The sequence below is a fragment of the Sebastes fasciatus genome, chromosome 18 (genome assembly GCF_043250625.1).
Source record: "Sebastes fasciatus isolate fSebFas1 chromosome 18, fSebFas1.pri, whole genome shotgun sequence".
Lineage (NCBI taxonomy): Eukaryota > Metazoa > Chordata > Actinopteri > Perciformes > Sebastidae > Sebastes > Sebastes fasciatus.
The window spans coordinates 22,151,326-22,172,343 of NC_133812.1; the positions used below are offsets into that span (position 1 = coordinate 22,151,326).

The 21,018-nt window shown below is 41.5% G+C and overlaps 1 protein-coding gene across 2 annotated transcripts in view; it reads right to left on the reverse strand.

Annotated features, from left to right (window-relative positions):
* The window catches only part of map3k5 (mitogen-activated protein kinase kinase kinase 5), a 77,746-nt gene extending 57,857 nt beyond the window's left edge, over positions 1-19,889 (reverse strand). The window contains exon 1 of one of the 2 annotated variants that reach the window (XM_074615366.1): positions 18,964-19,889. In XM_074615366.1, the coding sequence (XP_074471467.1) occupies positions 18,964-19,405 (442 nt within the window). In that variant the 5' untranslated portion in view covers positions 19,406-19,889. The remainder of the gene's footprint in view (positions 1-18,963) is intronic. The other variant, XM_074615365.1, reaches the window with a different exon arrangement.
* Positions 19,890-21,018: the final 1,129 nt, after the last annotated feature.

A 21,018-nucleotide genomic window follows, 5' to 3' on the forward strand; every position in this document is an offset into this window, starting at 1 on the left:
GTGAGACGGGTGCGTCGTGCTGGACAGGCTCATTTGCATAAAGGACTATTCCCACCTTATCATTTTGAAAGAGCAACGGCCAATGAAGAAACTCCAACACTTGGACGACCTATTGTGTAACTTCATCACTCAGTCAGTGACAGACTTTTGCGTTTGTAGGGCTGGCCCTCTGCAGTCCAGCCCAAAAAACTCTGATAATCCCACTGTACACAACCTCCTCAGCACCAAACTACAGACAGACAAAGTTAGCAACTCTCTGGTGAACATAGTGGAGCATTTAACAGCTAAAAAGCGAGATATTTCCCTCAAGAGTAAGCTTGTTTCGCTGCCCACAAATGGTCATTAAAAATCAATTAATGCAGCTTTAAAACAGCTCTGATCGCTCTATGTACTCATCAACTTTTTGTAAAATCATTAATGAAAAATATTCTTCTGAGGACAAAATCTGAGTGTTAAAAGAGCAATAGATGTAATCAAAGCTTCTAATACTATTTACTCAGCAACCATGTGAATGCTCATAATTTAAATGCACAGTTAACAATCAAACAGCGACTCTAATTCAGTGCCTCAGGCCAACACAACACTGCAGAGAGAAAGCCTACGAGAGGCTGGCTGGTTGCAGCGGTGGAGAGCTCCCCGCTCTCCTCATCAACACATGCAAATTCATCCAGGAAGCAGGTACTTGTTGCTGGCCTCAGAGGTTCTCATCATCAGCCCACTTCCTCCACACGAGCTTTAGAAAAACAGCCCTCGCATTTTCATTACAGCCAAGCGGGCAGAGGACAGGATATAAGGGATTTCAAGCTCCGCGGCTCTGCGCACTGATGCAGAATATCAAGAGGGGTTTTAGTTCTCCGGATGAGCAGCCAGCATCTTCATATCAGGATGCCTGCTCTGCGACTGAGTGCACGTTAGGTTTCACTTTCTGACGTATAAGGCGGAGAGGGAAAGTACATCTTAATCCTCGCTCACTGACCTCTGCTTAACAACCACTTGTTACTTCCATATCTATGACGCATTCCTATTAATGATATCTCCACAATCACGCACTACATTCATCTCCTGCGCCATTAAAGAGAGGAGAAAGATCAGGACACCTGGATTAGGTCATTGGACATTAAATAGAGAAATACTTTGAACACCAACCCTAGCCTCACTTCAAACCTGCATAAAAGGCTGTTTAGCTTCTTCAGTGCTCTTACTTTATGCACACAAGCTGCTGAATATCAACATCCAGACAGCGCAGGTTGGCTGATGAATAAAAGATAAGCTTGTCTCATTTCTCTGCTGGCGGTAGACCCCATCAATATTACATCTCAGCGAGGTTTTTAATGTAAACAGGCCATTAAGAAGGCAGCAGTGTAACGCACAGCTGACAGAAAAAAAGGTTGCGTTGTGTTTTTTAAAATGCAGCAGTGACTCGAGCGGAGTAATTTAGCAGCGCTCTATTTGGAATCCTCACCTGCTCCCCAGGAATACATCGGAGCTAAGGAAGTGTTTGTCGTCATAGGGCAGGGCTAATATTAGTGATGAATAAGAAACACAGCTGACTCCGTGCACACACATACGAGTCTTGTTCTGCCGGGAGACTTGCGAAGAGCAATCAGTTCTCATAAGTGCTTTGTGCTCACAACAAAGCCCCCGAGAGCTGACAACACTTGACTAGTGGCGCATGATATCGCCAGTGTGGAGTGTTTGTTTCAGTCTAGATGAGCACGTACTGAACAATAATATTATAAAACCAGAACACATCCCAGACGTTAATAAGAAGCTGAATAGAGTGGTAGTCATACAGAACCACTTTCATCCTTCATTTCCCCGACAGGTTGTTTGGCTTTCACTACAAAGACTTTATTTTTTACACTAAATCCTGGGAGCTGTTGTAGTGCAAGCAGCTAGTTCTTACCTGATCTGAGCCCAAACATACTGTAGGGAGTTATTGCAAACTACAGCTAAGATGGTTAGTCGGTTAAGCAATTAGTAATTGGCAACTGTTTCGACACTCAATTAAATTAGTCATATTTAACCATGCTAGCGGTACGGTGTGGTGATGTCGGTGTGGCAACTACTGGATGGACTGGTTCCCAGAGGATTAACTCTGAGCGCTGCAGGAACTGCTGTTTTGGGTGCTTTTAGCACTACCGGTTCCATCGTCTGGAAGTCAATGGGTTTTAAGTTAGATGTCTGAAATAAGGTCTGTGGTTAACACAAGCTTAGGACATTTTAACGTTTTGTTCTACGTCATAAAATATGTCAGTAAATATCCCACTCGTGAATTTTGAAGCTTTTATATGCCTTAAAAAAGGTGGTTGCTAACAAGAGGCTAAATGAGACTACTAAACGTCAACGCCCCGACTCATCCGCCTTTACAGCCTCTTTGTGTACACTAGTGCTCATGCGACCACGGTGTAGTTTGTTTGCTAACGTTAGCTTTTTACTTCACGTTATTTGCTTATGTCCTGCAAAAATCCCAAACCATATGGAAAAATCCCATTGACTTTTTGTTGAAGGGCGATGCTAACTTCCGGGTTGGCCTATAAAAATACATCATCCCTGGAGCACTCTATTACTTTGGTGACTATGTTTTCCTCTAGCGCCACCATGAGGTCGAAGTTTGTGGTTTTGAGTGAAATGTTTCGAAAACTATTAATGGATGGTTTGTAATAAATAACACATTTATACTGCATTCAAAAAACTGCATGTGATTATCATAAAGTGGGCTCTTCTGTAAAGGGGAGACTCGTGGATACCCATAGAACACATTTTCATTCACATATCTTGAGGTTAGAGGTCAAGGAACCCCTTTGAAAAAGGCCATGACAGTTTTTCCTCGCCAAAATTTAGCCCAACTTTGGAGCGTTATTTAGCCTCCTTCCCGACAAGCCAGTTTGACATGGTTGGTACCAATGGATTCCTTAGGTTTTCTAGTTTCATATTATATCCATATCTTTAGTTTAAAACCTCTGAAAGACAGTAAAGTCGATCGAGATTGGTTAAATAGGTATCTCCTAGTTCCTTTTTTATTCAGTCCTAATCAACTGCATTGCATTTGTAATGACTGAAAACATGACCCTAACGTACATTTGACTATGCGACTAAACAAACCAAAGGAGGAAATGCTTCACACTTCAAGTCACTGTAGACATGTTGTAAATACACCATAACAACATGTCACACACTTGTCTAACAATGACACGGTATATTCAAGATGTGCATTGCTTTCTGCCAGCAGCATCACGATAGGCTTCTTGTCACATTAAGAACAATAATCTCGAAGTCATGGTGACAAAACAGCTCAGAAACGGGAAATGTCATAAAGACAGTGACTGTGATTTTGCAGCAGAGCATGTGAATGTTTTCTGGAGAGCGTTCAGATGTCGTGATTGCTTACAAATTCAACAGCAGAGCTGAGCGCATGCCAATGTAACAGCAGACCTGTCAACATAGCGTTGACAGAAGGCTGCGTAAAGCCGGTAGCGGAGTAACTTGAGTCACCCAGTCACCTTTTCAACAGGCCCTGCCACCCGATCACATGTGCTCACCTCTGCTTGTTGTAGTCATTGCAATCACCTGAAATCAGTAGCAGAACATGTCTATCCACACCAGGGAAAGATAAGACAAATTGGAAAACAAACAAACAAAACATGCATAGCGATGCCCTGATAGTCCTGCTACGCCTCCTACGACTGGACCTGCTACTGTTGACCAAAACTAAATTGATTCCCTCGCCTCCCGCTCAAAGCAGAGGAGGAAAATAATTCAATACTCTTGCACAGTATTCGGCTTCCAGCAGCTCTCGGCCTGCTGCTGTAGGTTCCTCGGGCCCAGCGGTGCCTCTGAGGAGGAGGAGGAGGGAGGAAGGCGAAGGGCGATGAGCGGCTCAGAGAGTGGAGAGCATGCATGAATAGTTCTGGTGTCTACTGGCTATAGATCCTTCTCAGCCCTCCCTTGAGTGCCTCCACACATGCTCTTTTTTGAAGGGGAGGAGGGGGAATCTGCTCAATATTGTAATCGCAGCAGGATCTAAATGGCATCGGAGACTGTTCCAAGTGGATATGGATTATCTCAGCAACTCAAAGTGTCTTTCTCTGCTGTGCTCGGAGCCAAAGGGAGAGCATACATTTGGAAACAAAGAAACCTATTTTAATGAGCTGTAAACAAAAATGTAAACAGTTGCTCCCAACCACCTTCAGCTATAAACACTGAAACTGTGTGCATCACCTACACTATTCATCCCTAAAGCTACACATAGAGTATGCAAATGAATCATAAAAAACGACTTTATAGTCCACCATAGTTGATGCTTATGACTAGACCTAGGCTGCCTATGACTAACTGTTTCATTATTGATTCATCTGTGGATTTGAGAATGAAGGTTCTTTCCTGAACTTAGCAAAACATAACTGTGATCAAATATTCTAAACTCAAGGTTCACTTAAAAGCTTTTTCGCAAGGCCTGAGCAAGCTCCACTCACTGAAGAAGGGCTGTGAGTTACTATCTAAAGGTCCGGGAAAAAGCTAGTAAGTGAAATAAGAAAAATGTCCAATTAATCAATTAATCTTTTTGTAGCACCCCAACACTCCTGTATTATGCCCAAGTTGATATAACTACATTTAGATTGGGATGATGGGGTGTTTGGGTTCGGTTTTCTAAGGTTAGTACCACGAGGGTTTACCTGTTTTAGGTGAAACTTATAATACCCTATGAATAAATAAAGAAACTGTCAAACTAAGCGGTAGATCTCGTCAAGTTGACTCACCATTTTTCTTTCTTTATTAAACTAAATTGCTTTCAGTTGAATTGCCCTACAGACATAGTTCCATAAAATAACTTTATTAGAAACTAGCTTGCTTTAATTGTTTACTTTTAAACCGGGGTTACATTTAAATCTATGGAGTGTAAGAAAATAGCAAAAATAAAAAAGTATTTTCTGTAATAAAATAGATTTTAAGTTGCTCAAGTGTCCTATGATGAAGCTAAAGAATAAGAAGAAAAACCCTGGAAAAAGGCTTGTGAGTGAACCTTTAGTACCCAGGACTCCCCTATGAAAACATATCATTTAAAAATGCTGCTGACATTTAAAAAAATAAAATGAGTATTGTCAGCAAAGCTTGTCCAAATAAGTACCTACAGTATGTATTTGAAACTGTCAACAGGTTGCAGATGTATCGACACAGCAGTTGAATCTTGTGTGGCATTGCTTTTAATTTGTTTTTTCTTTCAGTCTACCTACCTATTCTACCGCTCACACAGGGCCACAGCATATTTCATATAATCTGTTTTCCCTGGCAGGGTAAGGGAAGGATAGACTGTTTGCATGTGTAGGTATGTGCCCTTACTTTGGACTAATAACACTTCACATTTGTGAAAATGTCATCGCGCTGCAATGCTAAAAGCACTACAATCACTGTTTAGATTGGCTGTAATAACCTGACTCAGAGTATGTAGGAACAGGACAGGTACAGTAAGTAAATAAAGCACTCGTTACAATCAATTACATAACTACACATAAGCTGTTGTAACCATGGAGACTCAGCAAGGAAACGGCTGTGGCAGATGTGGAGGTTTTTCCCCTTATCGCTAACGTAGAAGGAGGGAATGAGGCTGGTGTTAGTGGAGCAGAGTGCAGCGGGTGGATTTCCCTGGAGCTCGGCCCACTCCGAGAACAGAAACACACAGTGGAATTACTGTCTCCGAGCTCCACTGGAAATCATTTCCCACAACTCTTTTTCCTCCCCTTAAAAAAAAAGAAGGAACCTTCTGGAGTATAATGTCCAAATTCTCTGCCAAATTTCCAACAACGCCAGGAGATGGTTGTTGTGTTCCTGTGTGTTGTGTGACAGCTGAACGATGATTACCTCTTGTACTGGTGCCACAGATGATGTTTCACTGCTGTCAGGTTGCAGCGACATGCAGGATAATAGAGTCTTGGACTCAAGACAGACGAACAAGGTACCCGGTGGGGTTTTCTTGTACACAACCACAGCTTTGTTTACATTCAGCGATTCTCATCAAAATGCGTCGTGTGGATCCTTGAAGCCTATAATAAACATGTTGAATGCATTTCCGTTGTCATAAATCATTTGAAAGATATTTTCTTTGCATTTTAATTCCTGTTTTTTGCTGGCATACTGTTTCTTGGCCCATTACTGCCACGGTAAATCAGTATATTTATATCCTCCCCTTGTCATGCCAGCTGGATCCCCATGACTGCTAGTTGAGCATTAGATGCCAACACGTTCGCATCCCAACATGTCACACACTGACGCTTTGTCAGACCCCTCTGTGTCATGTTTCAGTCGCACTAAACACGTGCTTAATGGTGTGAATTAAACAAAAACACTTGCTTAGGTTTAGGCAATGAAATCCCTTAGTTATGTTTAGGAAAAAACAACATGGCTGGGCTTAAAATTGCAAAGTTTTTACAGTACAAATGTGACTTTACGTTGTGAAAATGGGACACAAACAATCAGCTGATTGTAATGTTAAAGTGAAACGTAACGCACAGGACATGAACAGCGTTCTCTTGGATGAAAGCCGTGTGTTTGTTGAACCCATCCACCTCTCCTCCCAACAGCCCTGTGTGTCTCTTTTGCTCTTTATAATACGTCACCACAGCATTTTCCCTGAGTGTTTACTGTTGCTGCAGATGGATTTACTTTGTAGTTTATGGAAGGCGTGGTGCATCTCATACCGCCGCGACAGATTGCCTTGTGCAGCAGTGTCCCTGACGGCCGTGACAAAGCATGGGTATTAGGTTCCCTGGGAATGAGAACGGGCTGGAGATGAAAACAAAACAAGACCCCGATAATCAAAATATCGCTTCTTACTGCCACTAGTGGTGAATTTGAGAGTTTACTTGAAACATTCAAGTCTTGCTGCTAAAATACTGCAACAGAAAGCTTTGCACCTTGATTTCAGTTTGCTTATGAATACTTGAGACTTGACTTTCTCTAAAAGACATGAGCTGTGAGACTTGTGCCAAAGGACTTGGAAAGCACAGTGCATGATAATATCTTGGCTTTGGATTTATGTTGAGTTCTTTGGAAAGCAGGCTTTGTTCAAAACATGTCAGACACACATTATCAGATTTTTGCTAACCTTATTAAGATGACACATCACGCCAACTTGCTCTTGAAATGTCAAAATTACAGAAACTAATGTTGCAACAGTTTCAGGTAAAAACAAGGCGGTGCATGTTCGTCCCCCTGGGAGACTCTGTTACTCATGCGGAATGACATTTTCAGTGTTGCTGTTTAGGTTTTTTGAATTTGCTTCTCTACCACTTACAATAAACAGAAGATAGAGTCAAAAACAAATACAAACTCAGACTAAAATTGCATTCACTTAGGCCTGGAGCAAAACAAATGTGTCACTGACAACTGATAGTGGAAATCGTCTCAGAAAGTGGTCAAACATTTATATTGAATTCCAGATCAGGTTCAGCTACATGTGAAGCCAAAAGGCCACACAAAGTATGAACAGCCAGTGGAGGCATTCTCCCAAAAATACAACCTTGGGAATGGATGAAAAGCACCATACAAGTCTTTCAACTGAGCGTTTCTGTCCACAAATACATCTCTTCTCCCAGAGGATAATATGGGAAATACTACACAATAGTTATTCTGTAGTTTGGATGCCCTGCCCAAGCAGAGAGATTAATGCTCCCTTTATTTTTAGACACAAGTGTGCTTGAAAGAAACGACCCTGAAAACACCACGATGCAGGAAATGAGACCAACCTTCCAGTTTCACCGTTCTCCTGGCAGACTGGCCCTTTTTTTTTTTTTTACCTCTGCTTGACTTTGTTGCCTTTTCACACACACAGAGATTTTACAAACTGCAGTGCCATGGCCCCGAGGGGGAAAATAGCTGAGAACAGAATGTGAATTCATCCACAGCTGACAAACACGCCGTGAGAAACTCGTGCTGCTGTTGCCCCAACTTGCCTCCTTGATTTACAGAAAGGAATTTCTTTTTATGCCAAGTAAACGATGTGTCAACCTTTATCACAATTACTTTACATGCACTGCTGTGCTTAGTTGCAAAATGCTGCACTGAAATAAAGCTGCACTGAGCAGGAATAGGGTAAAAAAAATCACCTGAACATCATTAAAAGAGGAATAGATGAGCTTTTCAATCTGAAACAGCAGCATGGTTGATATACAAATCTCAATAAAGGATTTCTTGGTATTTTTTAAAAACGAAAACTGTAAAAGTAACTGCAAAGTGTCAGATGTCAGTGAATGAAGTTGCCTGTAGCCTGTTGCCTTTAGATACTCTCCAGATTTTTAGCCATGCCGCTAACATGGCTCCAGAGATGACAATGTTGGTCAGTCAGTCGGTCGGTCACTTTGTTCCAGACTGAAATACCTCAGCAACTATTTGATGATTTGCCATGAAATCTTGTAAAATATTCATGTTCCAGGAAGATGAATCCTCTGACTTTGTCTTTAGCATTACCAACATGTCAAGGTTTTTACTTATCTGGTGAAACATCTCAAGATCTACCGATGTATTACTACAAAATTTTGTAAAGATATTCATGTTCCCAGACAATGTGACTTCTGTGATCCCTCGATTTTTCCTCTCATTGTCCAATTTTTCATGACAAAATACCTGCAGAACTCATTACATTCCCATCAGCCTCAGCTGTACTTTGTGTTTAGTGCTAATTAGCATGCCAGGGCTCAACAATAAGGATTACCCGCTTGCCCGAGGCACGTGTAATGCCACTTCGGGCTACTAAATCTAGCAACTCAAATGCATAGTTTTCCAGGAGCTACTGATGGAAGTATCTTAAGGAGTTCCTTCTCATCTCTGTTGAGAGTTGCACAAGTGCAGTACCGATCGGGCACTCGTGAAAAAGATTGGCGGCGTCTAATGACAAAGTTTATGAGCTGAAGCTGAAGCACAAGCCAGCATTTCAGTTGTCCTGGAAACAGGAGTTTAGTTGGGTGGTGTTAGAGGATGTGGGCAAAACTGCCCTACTTGCACTTTGTCACAATGTTCTTGAATGTTTATGTAAAGCACTTTGAATTGCCCTGTTCCTGAAATGTGCTTTTCAGATAAAGCTGCCTTGCCTTGCCTTAAATCTAGATTAAACATGATAATTAACTTAAGTCTTTTCTTGTTATTTGATAACTGCTAATAAATAAAACAATTCGTATAGGGCCAAGTAAAAATATACTTCGGGCAAGTATATTTCTGACCCACTTGCCCAAGCGCGCAATTAAAAAACATTAACATTGAACCCTGCATGCTATACAATACTAGCATGCTAACACACTAAACTCAAATTGCAAACATGCTAAACTGGTATCTGCTTTGCATCAACATGTTAGGATTGTCATTGTGAGCATGTTAGCATGCTGACACTAGTTTTAGCTCAAATATTTGCTAGAAGATGTTCCAGACTTTCAGTATTTGCATGCAAAGTTAACTTAACTACGTGAATAACCACATTATGGTAATCATTCGGTGAAAGCATTAACATGATTTGCAGTAGCTTCCTTAAAACGAGGTGAGTTTACATAATGTGTTAATGTCCAGAGGGGTGTTGGCAGCCTACAGTTGAGTAACTAAGTATGAGAAGAAAAGAAACACGAGGAAACTCCGCTGGTGTTTAAACTTACGGCGCACCTTAACAAACGCCTTGAACTTGTAGTTTATATAGTAAAATTCTTTCTCTGTCGGCATCTCAAAAGAATTTTCTCCTCCCACAACCACACATTTTCTACTTTCATCAAACACACAGTTTTATATCTGCTTCACTCTGTGACCTTTGCGGTGCATGTGCAGAATCCAAACACTGAAACCAACCAGCCTAAAGCTGCGTACGTGAGAAGAGTATTGTAAAGTACTGATGAGTAACACCACCTCTGTCAACTGGAGCCTGGCTACAATCTTATTATTGGATACTCTAAGGTGCATAGAAATGACTGACAACTTGTGGTTTATATGTATGTAGGAGGAGAAAAACAAAAACCCAGTAACAGTTGTTTTACCAATGTTTTTTTTTCTGCTCTATTATTTCATCTTTTCCCCTTTAAATCAAAATGATTGTACTTAAATGTCCCTCAACTTGTACGTTACAGCTCCAGATGTACTTTTCCCAGCTGAGTGCCCATACGATAGTGTAATCCCACCGATCTTTTGCGGTAGGTAGAGCCACTGACTGCTTCCTGGTACCTTATCATCACACTGATAGAGTATATGAGCCACTCTCTCTCACCCTCCACTGCTTTCTAAAGACGCTGGCTGCCCGCTCCTGCTGCCTTTCACCTGAAACGAACCCCTGATAAGACCTGAAAGGCAGCTTTAATACACCGCCTCCTGTCATTTCTCTGAGGAGCTCTTAAGGGATTTACCCCAGGGTTTATCCAACAACTGTATACTGCACTTACAACATGTTTATATGAAGAATACCCTCTTTAACAGGCTGTTTGATGTTGAAATGATGCATATAGGGATTACTGTTATTAGTCTGCAGAGCATGTGAAAATGTCAAAGCAAGAAAACCTATTGCGATATTACAGTGAGATGAAGTGTTTTATCGCTGACGTGCTTCCATTGTAATGTAGATTTCACAACAATAATGAATGAAGGAGAACAGACTGTTAGCTTCCGATTCTGAGGCTACGCCACACTTCCTGTTGAGAAATACCAGCATGAAAACAGCTTGTGCCAACAGTCTACCTCTCCGAGCGAGGTGAAGTCGTTTTTCCCCAGACGCCACTGAGTGGCCTGTGGTCTAAATCCCTCTGACCTTGTGCTCTCTCACCTCTGACATGCAGCCAAGCATGCAGAGTAAACAGGAGGGAGGATAAACAACTTAGCAGAGGGCCAGCTGATGGGATTTCAGAGCAGAGCGGCCTCCCTGTCGGGAAGCTGAGTGTACAATCTTATGCTGGTGAATCCCGAGACGCTCTCAACAAGAAGCTGTCAGCTGACTGTGTTGACACTGAACATAGTGGGACCTCGCCTGCTGTGCAAGGATTACATCTGTGCTCTGTTTGGCTCTACCGTTTAGATTTTATGTTTTTCACTTGTTAGAATATTTAAACATACATTAGAAAACATCAAAAAAGACAAAATCTAGATAGGAATTGGTAGAAAATTATCCTCTTCTAGGAAAGTCACAGATTTTAAAGGTACTCTATACGATATCCAGAGCGTTATTATAGCAGCAAACAACTATCGTCTATGTAAAGATATAGAGGAGTAATGTCTACCTGAGCAGAGAATGAAGTCACTCTCTCTCTGTGGGTGTTGTAATCGGAGTTTCTGCGGGCTTTGTTGACATCGACGGACCATTCACGCGTGCCTTTTAGTGCATGTTAGTGCGTGTGAGCGTGCCCCACTGGCTGGCTCACAGCCGCCGCTCTGCACTGCTCTCACGTCACTGGGACTACGTCCATATTTTATACAGTCTAAGGTTTCCCCTCAATATACTACACAGTGTGCTCATAACACACTATTAATAAATATGCCCTTTAGATCTCAAGAGCATGCACCCGACAGTGCACTTCCTTGGGTTCACAACAATACACTCGCCAAGTTTGAAGTCGATCGGATGAATGGTTCTTGAGATATGCGGCCATACCCACATACAGGCAGAGATTCCTTCCATTTTTGTTAGATTAGATGCATTCTTTCGCAAGACTTCATCAGGGAAGTAAATCTAAATCAGATTTGCCCAGTCAAGGCTCAGTCACACCCGCATTTAAAACAACTAAACCCTTGTAAACTTTCTCATTGAGTCTGACGTCGGTGAACAGTAATGTTCTTTAGGGGTAGGTAGTGAAGGGCCACTGCAGGCTTTACAGATGCATCTGTTAGAAAATGTGTCTGCTTGCATTTAGTGATGTTGTAGTGGCTAACATGCTTTTCAAATCTTTTTCTAGCTTGTGAACACTTCACCTCAGAGCTCAACAATGTGCTTCTCTCAGTCTTCTCAATATTGCAACAAAGCACAAGTGGACAGCATGAAAACAATCTGTGGCAGAGCGGCGAGCGGTGGAGTCGAGCACAAAAACAAGAGGTAAGCAAACACTCAGACTGACGAAAAAGCTGCTTTCAAAGTGCTCAGGAATTGTTCTAAAACCTATTGTGCTCCCTGTAAATCACACAGTAACACAGCGTAATGATCGACTGGAGAGATAAAGCTCCGCATACCACAGCTATGACCGAATGCCCAACTCGCTAATACAGATGGAACAGCCTGTACAATTTATCCCTGATAAATATTAACTGCTGCTAACTGGGTATCCAGGCCCTGTGAAGCTTCCCTCCCACACAAAATTACATGTTGGTTTGAAATCATTCAAATACGTTTCATGAAGAAATCCACAGCATTACTAACCATCTAATCATTTCTTTTTCATATTTCAGAAACAAATTATTTGTTGTTGCTTTGGCTGTCAACGTGCATCAGTATGAATTGTCATTTGTCATCATATCGATCAAAGTAATGTGCCTTTAGAAACATATTGAGCAAGTCTCCTTAATGGTTTAATACTTCCATCAATCAAAACCTCTCAGCTTATTTAAGTTGATCCTCTATCAATGCGATCAAGAGAGGTTCTACTATAAGCTCTGAATCCTGCCGACTCATTGTCTCAAGTGCCAGATGTGTTAATTCATTATTTAATCAGAGGAAAACAACAGCAACAAACACCTCTAGACAGATTCCCTCGATACACAGTGCACTCTCGGAATTAGGAGAGCCTCCAAGTTAATGGAGGAACCTTTAATACTCAAAAGGGGGTTCCTGGAGGATCCTTTTTTAAAAGGTTTCCTGGAGGATCCTTCTTTAAAATGAATTAATGAGACTACAGAAAGCCTTCCTTCTGTTAAAACAAAACATAATATTAGACAAACAGTATATAATCTGATAGTATGTTTTAACAACAAGCCTGGCTAGTTAACAATGGAGTTTCTTTATTATGCAAATCAATATTACAAATGCCTACTGTCAGACGCAGCAATTCAAAAAGGGACAGTGTGCTTTGCAGCTTGTGATAGAGGACCCAACGTTGGACTTACTCTCCAGTCGATGAGGGGAATATGAATTGATGCAAAGACACAAAAAGGTACACTAGCTCCATCAGCCACCCAGATAAACATGGTTCTCATTTCAGAGCTGTTATCTAAGTAAGTTCATTTCCAGTAGCCTTCGCTAGCTGCGACTACATCTACATTTGTTGCCCTGTTTGTGTGGACACCTGGACATATTTGGGATTCTGGGACTTCCGCCATTAGATTACATCACCACCATTATTCCCACCTACTTTATAAAAGCTGATGATTGGTTTGGTTGTACTCCAACCGAAACAGACCTTTGAACCGCTCGCAAATTTAAGAGGTGGGCGATGATTCAGAAATGTTGAATGCAGCTTCTCCCTCTGCAGTTCACAGTGACATGAGGTCAGATCAACAGAAGCAGTCTGATGCATTTAAAAATCACTCTACAGCATCATGCACTTTGCTCACTCAGTGGATGTGTGTGGTCAACACTCAACAAAAGGGTGGTTTTTGGGGGTTTCTACAGTTAGGCCTGGATAACTTGTAACAATGACTCACAATGAGTCAGGCCAGACGGAGGAGTGAAGCAGCAGCTCTGACAGATGCTGGAGAGCGTATCGATCTTTTGCTTTTTTGGTGAGCTAGAAAGAAAGCTTCTCTTTGAGACAACTGGAAGCAAAAAGTCACTGCAGCAAAAATGGATTTTGAGAAGGTGGATTAGGAGTAGTTGCTTCACTGATTATCACTGTTAGTCTCTGTTGCTGCAACTACATTACATGTATTAAGGCAGGGATAACATGGACACATTATGAAAACAGAATATAGAGTTCAGCCATATTGCTGAGTAAAAATAAGCCATTCAACTGCAATTTTTAGGAGATAGAAGTTGATAGTTGTGAGAGTAACATGGTGTATTATTCTTTGCTCATCAATTCAAGTTGGTGGTCCAATAGAGCCCACTGTGAGACAAGCATACTTTCACATCTTTTTTGTTGCCTAAATTAGAGATTAGCAACCAAAGACTTGTCAATCTGACATCCCTCAAAACTGATCAGACACAGATAGTGGCCAAGATAGCGTTCAACCCACACAGCTTGACATGAAATTAGTAGTAGGAGTATAGAGGCCCCAAGAATGTCAAGTAGTGCTGAAACAATTAGTTGATTAAAGTTTGTGCTAAATTCGATATCCAGAGCATTAACATAGCAGCAAACAACTATTTGCAATGTAAAGATATAGAGGAGTAATGTCTACCTGAGCAGAGAATGAAGTCACTCTCCCTCTGTGTGTGTTGTAATCTGAGCTTCTGCTTGCTTTGTTGACATAGTCAAGCCGGTCACGCACCTTTTTAATGCATGTAAATGCATATGAGCATGCTCCACTGGCTAGATCACAGTCGCCGCTCTGGACTGCTCTCATACAGCGGTTACAGCTGATAACGCTTTCTCGACCGGCGGCACCATTGAGAAAGCATAGCGCCCACCCTCCGGTTCCCTGTTAGCTTTGTCAGCAGTGTTGCCTTTGTTTTCACTGTTAGCACTGTTTGCTACGAGACGGCGACTCAGCTCTCGCCATGTTGAGAACGGTGTGGAGGCGATAGAAATGCTCCCAATGTCGTATTTAGCACCTTTAATTGATTAGTTGATGTGTAGAAAATGTATTGCCACCTAAGTCATTTAGAAAGCATAAATGCCAAAGATTCGCTAGTCCCAGCTTCTCAAATGTGAGAATGTGCTATTTTTCTTTGTTTTATATCATTTTAAATTGCATATGTTTGTGTTTTGGACTGTTGTTTGAACAAAACAAAGACATTAGAAGACGTCATGCTGGGCTCTAGGGAAACTGTGATGGACATTTCTCAGTTTCCTGTGACACTATATAGACCAAGAGAAAAATAATAATAAATAGCTTCTTTAGATTCATTGAGTTGTAGCCCTACTGTTAACAAAATATACACTTTTTTGCTGATGATTCTTTTCTATTTATGACTGAAACCAGAACATGTAGAGTAGTTTATCCACTTTATTCTTTACACAACATCACCGTTGACTGGTCTCAATCAATAACGTGATCAACAATGTGATCATACTGTTCACCCTACACCTGATCAATATGACTTCAGATCTGATCTCTGACTCTGTGATCAATAGTTGGGCTGTAAAGAAAGAAAAACCTAAATGATAAGATACGGTTAGTCATTATTGTTGGCAAAAGTTTGTGTCTACATTCTTTCCTAACATTTCCTGTGAATCGTGGCCCGGAGGCTTAACAATCAGCCTCTGCCATCTCTCTGCCAAATGTCTTCTTAGTCCACAGCATCATGTGAGGAGGACATCTAAGGACAGTCGGGAACAGCTCGTATTTGAATCTGGAAAATCATCTTTCCAAATTAACAGGGAGCCACATGCTCTCAGTCTGGCTCTGAGCTCATTGTTTAAAGGTTTTTGTTGTCTGGCCTTCATCTCTGGTGCACACTCGTGCAGGAAGAGGATGAAGCGGTGTGTGTTTGAGCAGATAGAGTGTTTCTGGGAAAATGCCTCTGCCCTCCCATGTGAATTTATGGGAAAATTCCACAGTAGTTCAGAGGAAGACAGACCAAATAAAAACAAAAAAAAGAGAGAGAACTCGATGTGTTTGTACAACTAATAACGTGATGTTATGACAAGCAACAATCCTGTCTTGTGTTGGACGGAAACTACACAACTGTCTGGTTTCACTGGTACGCTCTCATTCTGGAGAACTCTGATGGGGGTAAAATAAAAACGTTTTGTACAAAAATTGCAACAGTGTTAATGCATTTTAGTTTTGTATCAATCAGTCTCAAACTCAAATTAGAGGCTTTTTATATTTGTTTTTGCTCGCTATTCACAATATTTTTTGCCAACCTTCCCTTTTCCAGACATTAAGGCATCTAGGTTAAGACTTGGCCACGGCTGCCACTGACGATTATTTTGTATTAGCGATTAATCTATTAGTCTACAAATGTCACAAAGAACTGAAAAAATGTCCCATTGCAATTTCTCAGAGCCCAACATCACATCTTCATATTGCTTGTTCTGTGCACCAAACAGTCCTAAACTCAAAGCTATTCAATCATATATGACAAAGAAACACAGAAAATCTTTACATGTGAGAAGCTGAAACTAGAAAATGTTTGACACTTTTGCTTGAAAAAGGACTGAAACGATTAATCGATTATCATAATAGTTGCCGATTAGGGCTGCAACTAACTATTATTTTCATTATCGATTAATCTGCAGATTATATTCTAGAATAATTGCTTGGGTCTATAAAATGTCAGAAAATAGTGAAAAATGTCCATCCTAGTTTCTCAAAGTCTAAGGTGAAGTCTTTAAATGTCTCGTTTTGTCAGTCCAAAACCCAAAGATATTCAGTTTAATATGATATAAAACAGAAAAGTAAGAAATCTCCATATTTGAAAGCCTGAAAACAGCATTTTCTGCCATTTTTGCATAAAAAATTGATTAATCAATTATCAAAATAGTTGGGGATCATTTTTCTGTTGATCAACTAATCAATTCGTTGACTAATCGTTGCAGCTCTTGTGCAGATTATAAACTAATCGATTGTTTAAGTCTAAAATGGGCTACATTTGGTTTGGTTTTTTAGACATCCAACAGTTCCACTTTATAGATCAGTTATAAGCCATTTATAAGAGCAAACATAGGGTTGCCAGGTTGTGGCAGGTGTTTGTCATCCCCCGGCTCACACTAGCTTTGTCTGTTTAACTCTTTAGTTCATCATGAACACTTCTACAACAGACTGTTTGACCTCCGACCTTCTGGAAAAGGGCTGCAGTGCATCTGGACCAAAATGAAGTCATTAACAACGTTTTAACATGTACAGCTGCAGAGCTGGATAAATGTGAGAACCCTTTATTAATAAATGTTTAACATTTATAGCTGCAGTGTTGCTTTTTATTACCATTTAATCATGTTTACTTACATTTACGACTGCACACTAGATGGTTTATTAGAAAGTGAGAAACTCTTGACTTCTTAGTGACTTGATGAGAGAATGACTTCTTTAAAAAGGCTTTGTGGTTCTTTGTAGCAGTCGTGCATCAGGACTATGCAGTTATATTTCTGCAATATTTGCAGAACAAATCCTGATGCCAACTATGTGAGTGAAATGCAAACACTGGCTCCTCAACAGGCTGGTACATTACAGCTGCTTTCTATTTGACCACAATCCCTGAAAGGTCTGCTTTCCAAAGAGTTTTTCTCAGTGCTCTTTTATACATCTGAACGTTTCCAGTAAGATTAGGAGCCAACTACTTCACATACAATATGAATGAGAGAGGGGGTGGGGGGTGCTTTCAGCCAAGGTTCAAGTTTGTTTCTCTGCTCGTAGATTCCAGTGGAAAGTCCAGCCTCATGGCTCAACCCATGACACTCCGGCACAATACTGGAGGCGCACAATGGAAGGGGGGAAACTATGCGTGGCGGGGAGGAAAATATAACAATCAAACCCCACATTTATGGAGCAAATTAAAACAACCCCAATGATGCTCAATGAGTTCCAGCTTTACTCAGTGCAGTGTGGAAATAACTGAAGGCTGCATGCAGCCTCAAGCCCTGACATGCAGAGTGTGTGTGTTTATAGGAGCTCAGAGCAACCTTTCCTGCAGGCAAACAGTTTCCGAGAAAGAGGTGACCTTTGACCCCCTGAAACTAGTTTGGAAGAGAGGTGCGCATTCCTGTGACATGCACCATGATGAAGTAATAACACTTCAGGGGTGACTGGCTCTCACTGAGGACTATTGATTTGTATAGTTTAATCTTTATAATGGAGAGCAAAGATTAAAGGGACTGTTTGTAACTTCTTACACGTATAAATCTACCGGGTCGGGATCCCATATGTGTGCTTGCTTGTGGCCGGAGTCTCTGCTCCTCTGCCTGCTTGCCTTCACTCACACAGCGCGCACGTTCTCACTGTCTCGCTCAACCTCTACACGTGCATACGCGCACACTCCACACTGCAGAAGAGTTAGTAGCTCTGAGAATATCTAGTGAATGTACAGTGGACGTTTGTGCAGAAATAACTACTGCAGCTCCTCCAGACCAACAGAGGTTTCCTGTGTCTTGTGAAGTGACGGGGCTCCGCAGCGAGAAACGTTACCGTCTCCGACCGGGTGCCGGTGTCTCCCTTCGGGTGCAGTCGGAGACGATAACGTTTCTCTTCCTGCTTCAGCAGACTTAACGGCCACAGGTGTCGCTGTTAACAAGCATTTCTGATTCCTTCAAACAGTCCCTTTAAAGGTCCCATATCAAGCTCATTTTCAGGTTCATACTTGTATTTTGTGTTTCTACTAGAACATGTTACATACTTTAATGTTTAAAATAACCTTTATTTTCCTCATACTGTCTGCATGAATATACCTGTATTTACCCTCTGTCTGAAACGCTCCGTCTTAGTGCATTTCGATGGAAATGCAACAGAATTGCGTTGCTAGGCAACAGTTTGGGTCCATGTTTACTTCCTGTCAGCTGATGTCATTCACATACACTGCAACCAGGAATAAACTGGGACACATTTAGAATGTTTATGTTTAAAACCGTGTAATGGTCTAAATATTGTATATTTGTGACATCACAAATGGACAGAAATCCTAACGGCTTGTTTCAAACGCACAATTTCTGAATACGGGCTGTGTGTATTTCTCTGTATATTGAGCGTTGTTATAGTTTAACAGTATTTATACAACACTTAAACCTGCTTTATAATGTAAAAGACCTGAAAATGTCACTTTTTTACAATATTTGGACCTTTAATCTTTATAATGGAGTGCAAAGATTAAATCAAATCAAATGCATTTAGAGGATTAAAAAAATCCTCAGTATTTAGGATGAGGATTTACCACACACACAGATGATGAGTCAGCAGTTTTGGAAGTTGCTTTGTTTTTTGTCTCACCTGCATTGTAGAAGCTGTCCAGCACCGTTGTCTCCCCAAAGTCCAGCTTGCCAAAGTTGACGGTCTCCAGCTTGCTGCCCACCGTGTCGCAGGCGTCTTTCAGACATTGCAGAGCCATGCTCTCCGCGTTGTTCTGCTGGCTCGCCTCTCCGTTCACCACGTAGGCCACCGTCACCGGCCTGCTTTTGCACGGTGTCTTCCCGGTGGAGAGCAGACCCCCTCCATCCAGAGGACTGCTCACTGGAGTCGTGCATAACCCGCCACCTCCACCACCACCGACCACCGAGTCCTGCCAGAAAGTCCCAGCTGCAGGTATCCCTCCACCTCCTCCACCTCCTCCTCCACTGCTGCTGCAGCTCTCCCCACCGAGGCTCACTCTGCTGGGACAAACTCCGAAGCAAGGCACCGGTAAGGAGATCCCGTCGTGGTCCTGACTCATCATATTTCAATATTCACTTCTCACTTGTCTTTAAAGTGCGCGTTGTGATGATGAGGCTTCTCCACCACCAGTCCTCCTCCATGGAGACCCAGCTTTACGCACGGAGGTTACCCATAATATGGAGCTGCGTCTTCTGCACAGACAGGCACGACGTTGCAAACCTGTTAGAGGTGCAACCACGCAACATGCTGCATGTTTACTGTGGATTGCACGGCTCAGATAAAAACACAAGAGAGTTAAGACACAGCAGGTTGGCCGAAGTCACGACGCTGTTCGAGAGGAAAAGCAACCAGATCCGTGCATTCCTCCTCAGCGCGCACAACAAATACTTCCCAAAGTTGTGCAACACTGAAGCAGGAAAATGTCACAGCGAGTGGAAATTAAAGGCAGTCAGTGTGTCATCATCGCTCCAAAAGAGAAAGTACAGTGTGCACACACAGAAGGCTGCTTTCATGTGCAGGAAAACCCTGCCCAGTTTCCACTGTTATCTTCCAGACTCACGCACTGGGCGGAGACACTAGTGGTGGGAGTCTGCTGCTGGAGCTTCATGGGCGGGGACACCGTGACCATATGAGGAGCTGAGGGCTCCAGGAGCAGGAGCAGGAATACATTTAAAGGTCCCATATGTTGCTCATTTTCAGGTTCATACTTGTGTTTTGTGTTTCTACTAGAACATGTTTACATGCTGTAATGTTAAAAAAAAACTTTATTTTCCTCATACTGTCGGCCTGAATATACCTGTATTTACCCTCTGTCTGAAACGCTCCGTTTTAGTGCATTTTGACAGAATTGCTACGGGATTGCAACGGAATTGCGTTGCTGGGCAACAAATTGGGTCCATGTGTACTTCCTGTCAGCTGATGTTATTCACATACACTGCAACCAGGAATAAACTGGGACACATTTAGAATGTTTACGTTTAAAACTGTGTTAAGGGTCTAAATATTGTATATTTGTGACATCACAAATGTGCAGAAATCCTTTTTTTAAGTTTTCTTTCTTTATTTGTTTATTTCTTTTTTTTTTCTTTCTTTAATTTATTTTTCTCTCCATTTTGTTTTATCCATATTTCATTTTATTTTATTTTGTTATGAGGAAAAGGAAGAAAAAACAAAAACAAAAAAAACTCCTCAACAATGCTGCCTCAACACCAACTGGGCTCCTCCTCCATCTCCTCTCTCCTCCCTCCAATGATTTCCTAACTATGGATAGAAAAGGGCATAAGCCCTGAGCTACCAAACCAGGCTCACGAATTTACAGGAGCAGGAGCAGTTCACTGAAAATTACAAATTGTTAGGTCACTAATTTATCAGCTGATATGATAAACACGTTGACAGAAAAACAGCCCCTTTATTGAACATTAATCTTTATAATGATTTTTTTTTTCCAGGTCTTTGAGCTGGAAGCATTTCATAATGTTGCAAACTAATTGCATTGTTTCGTCCATTAATCTTGTTTGATGCAAACAGATTATAAAGTAGATTTCATCATTCAGCTGTGAAAAAGTTTCAGGCAACAATTACAGCTGCAACAGCAACACAGCTTCTAGGTGGCAAACTTTGGATTTGTAATTATTTTTGACAAATATTAGAGCAACATTAAGTTTAATAAATTCA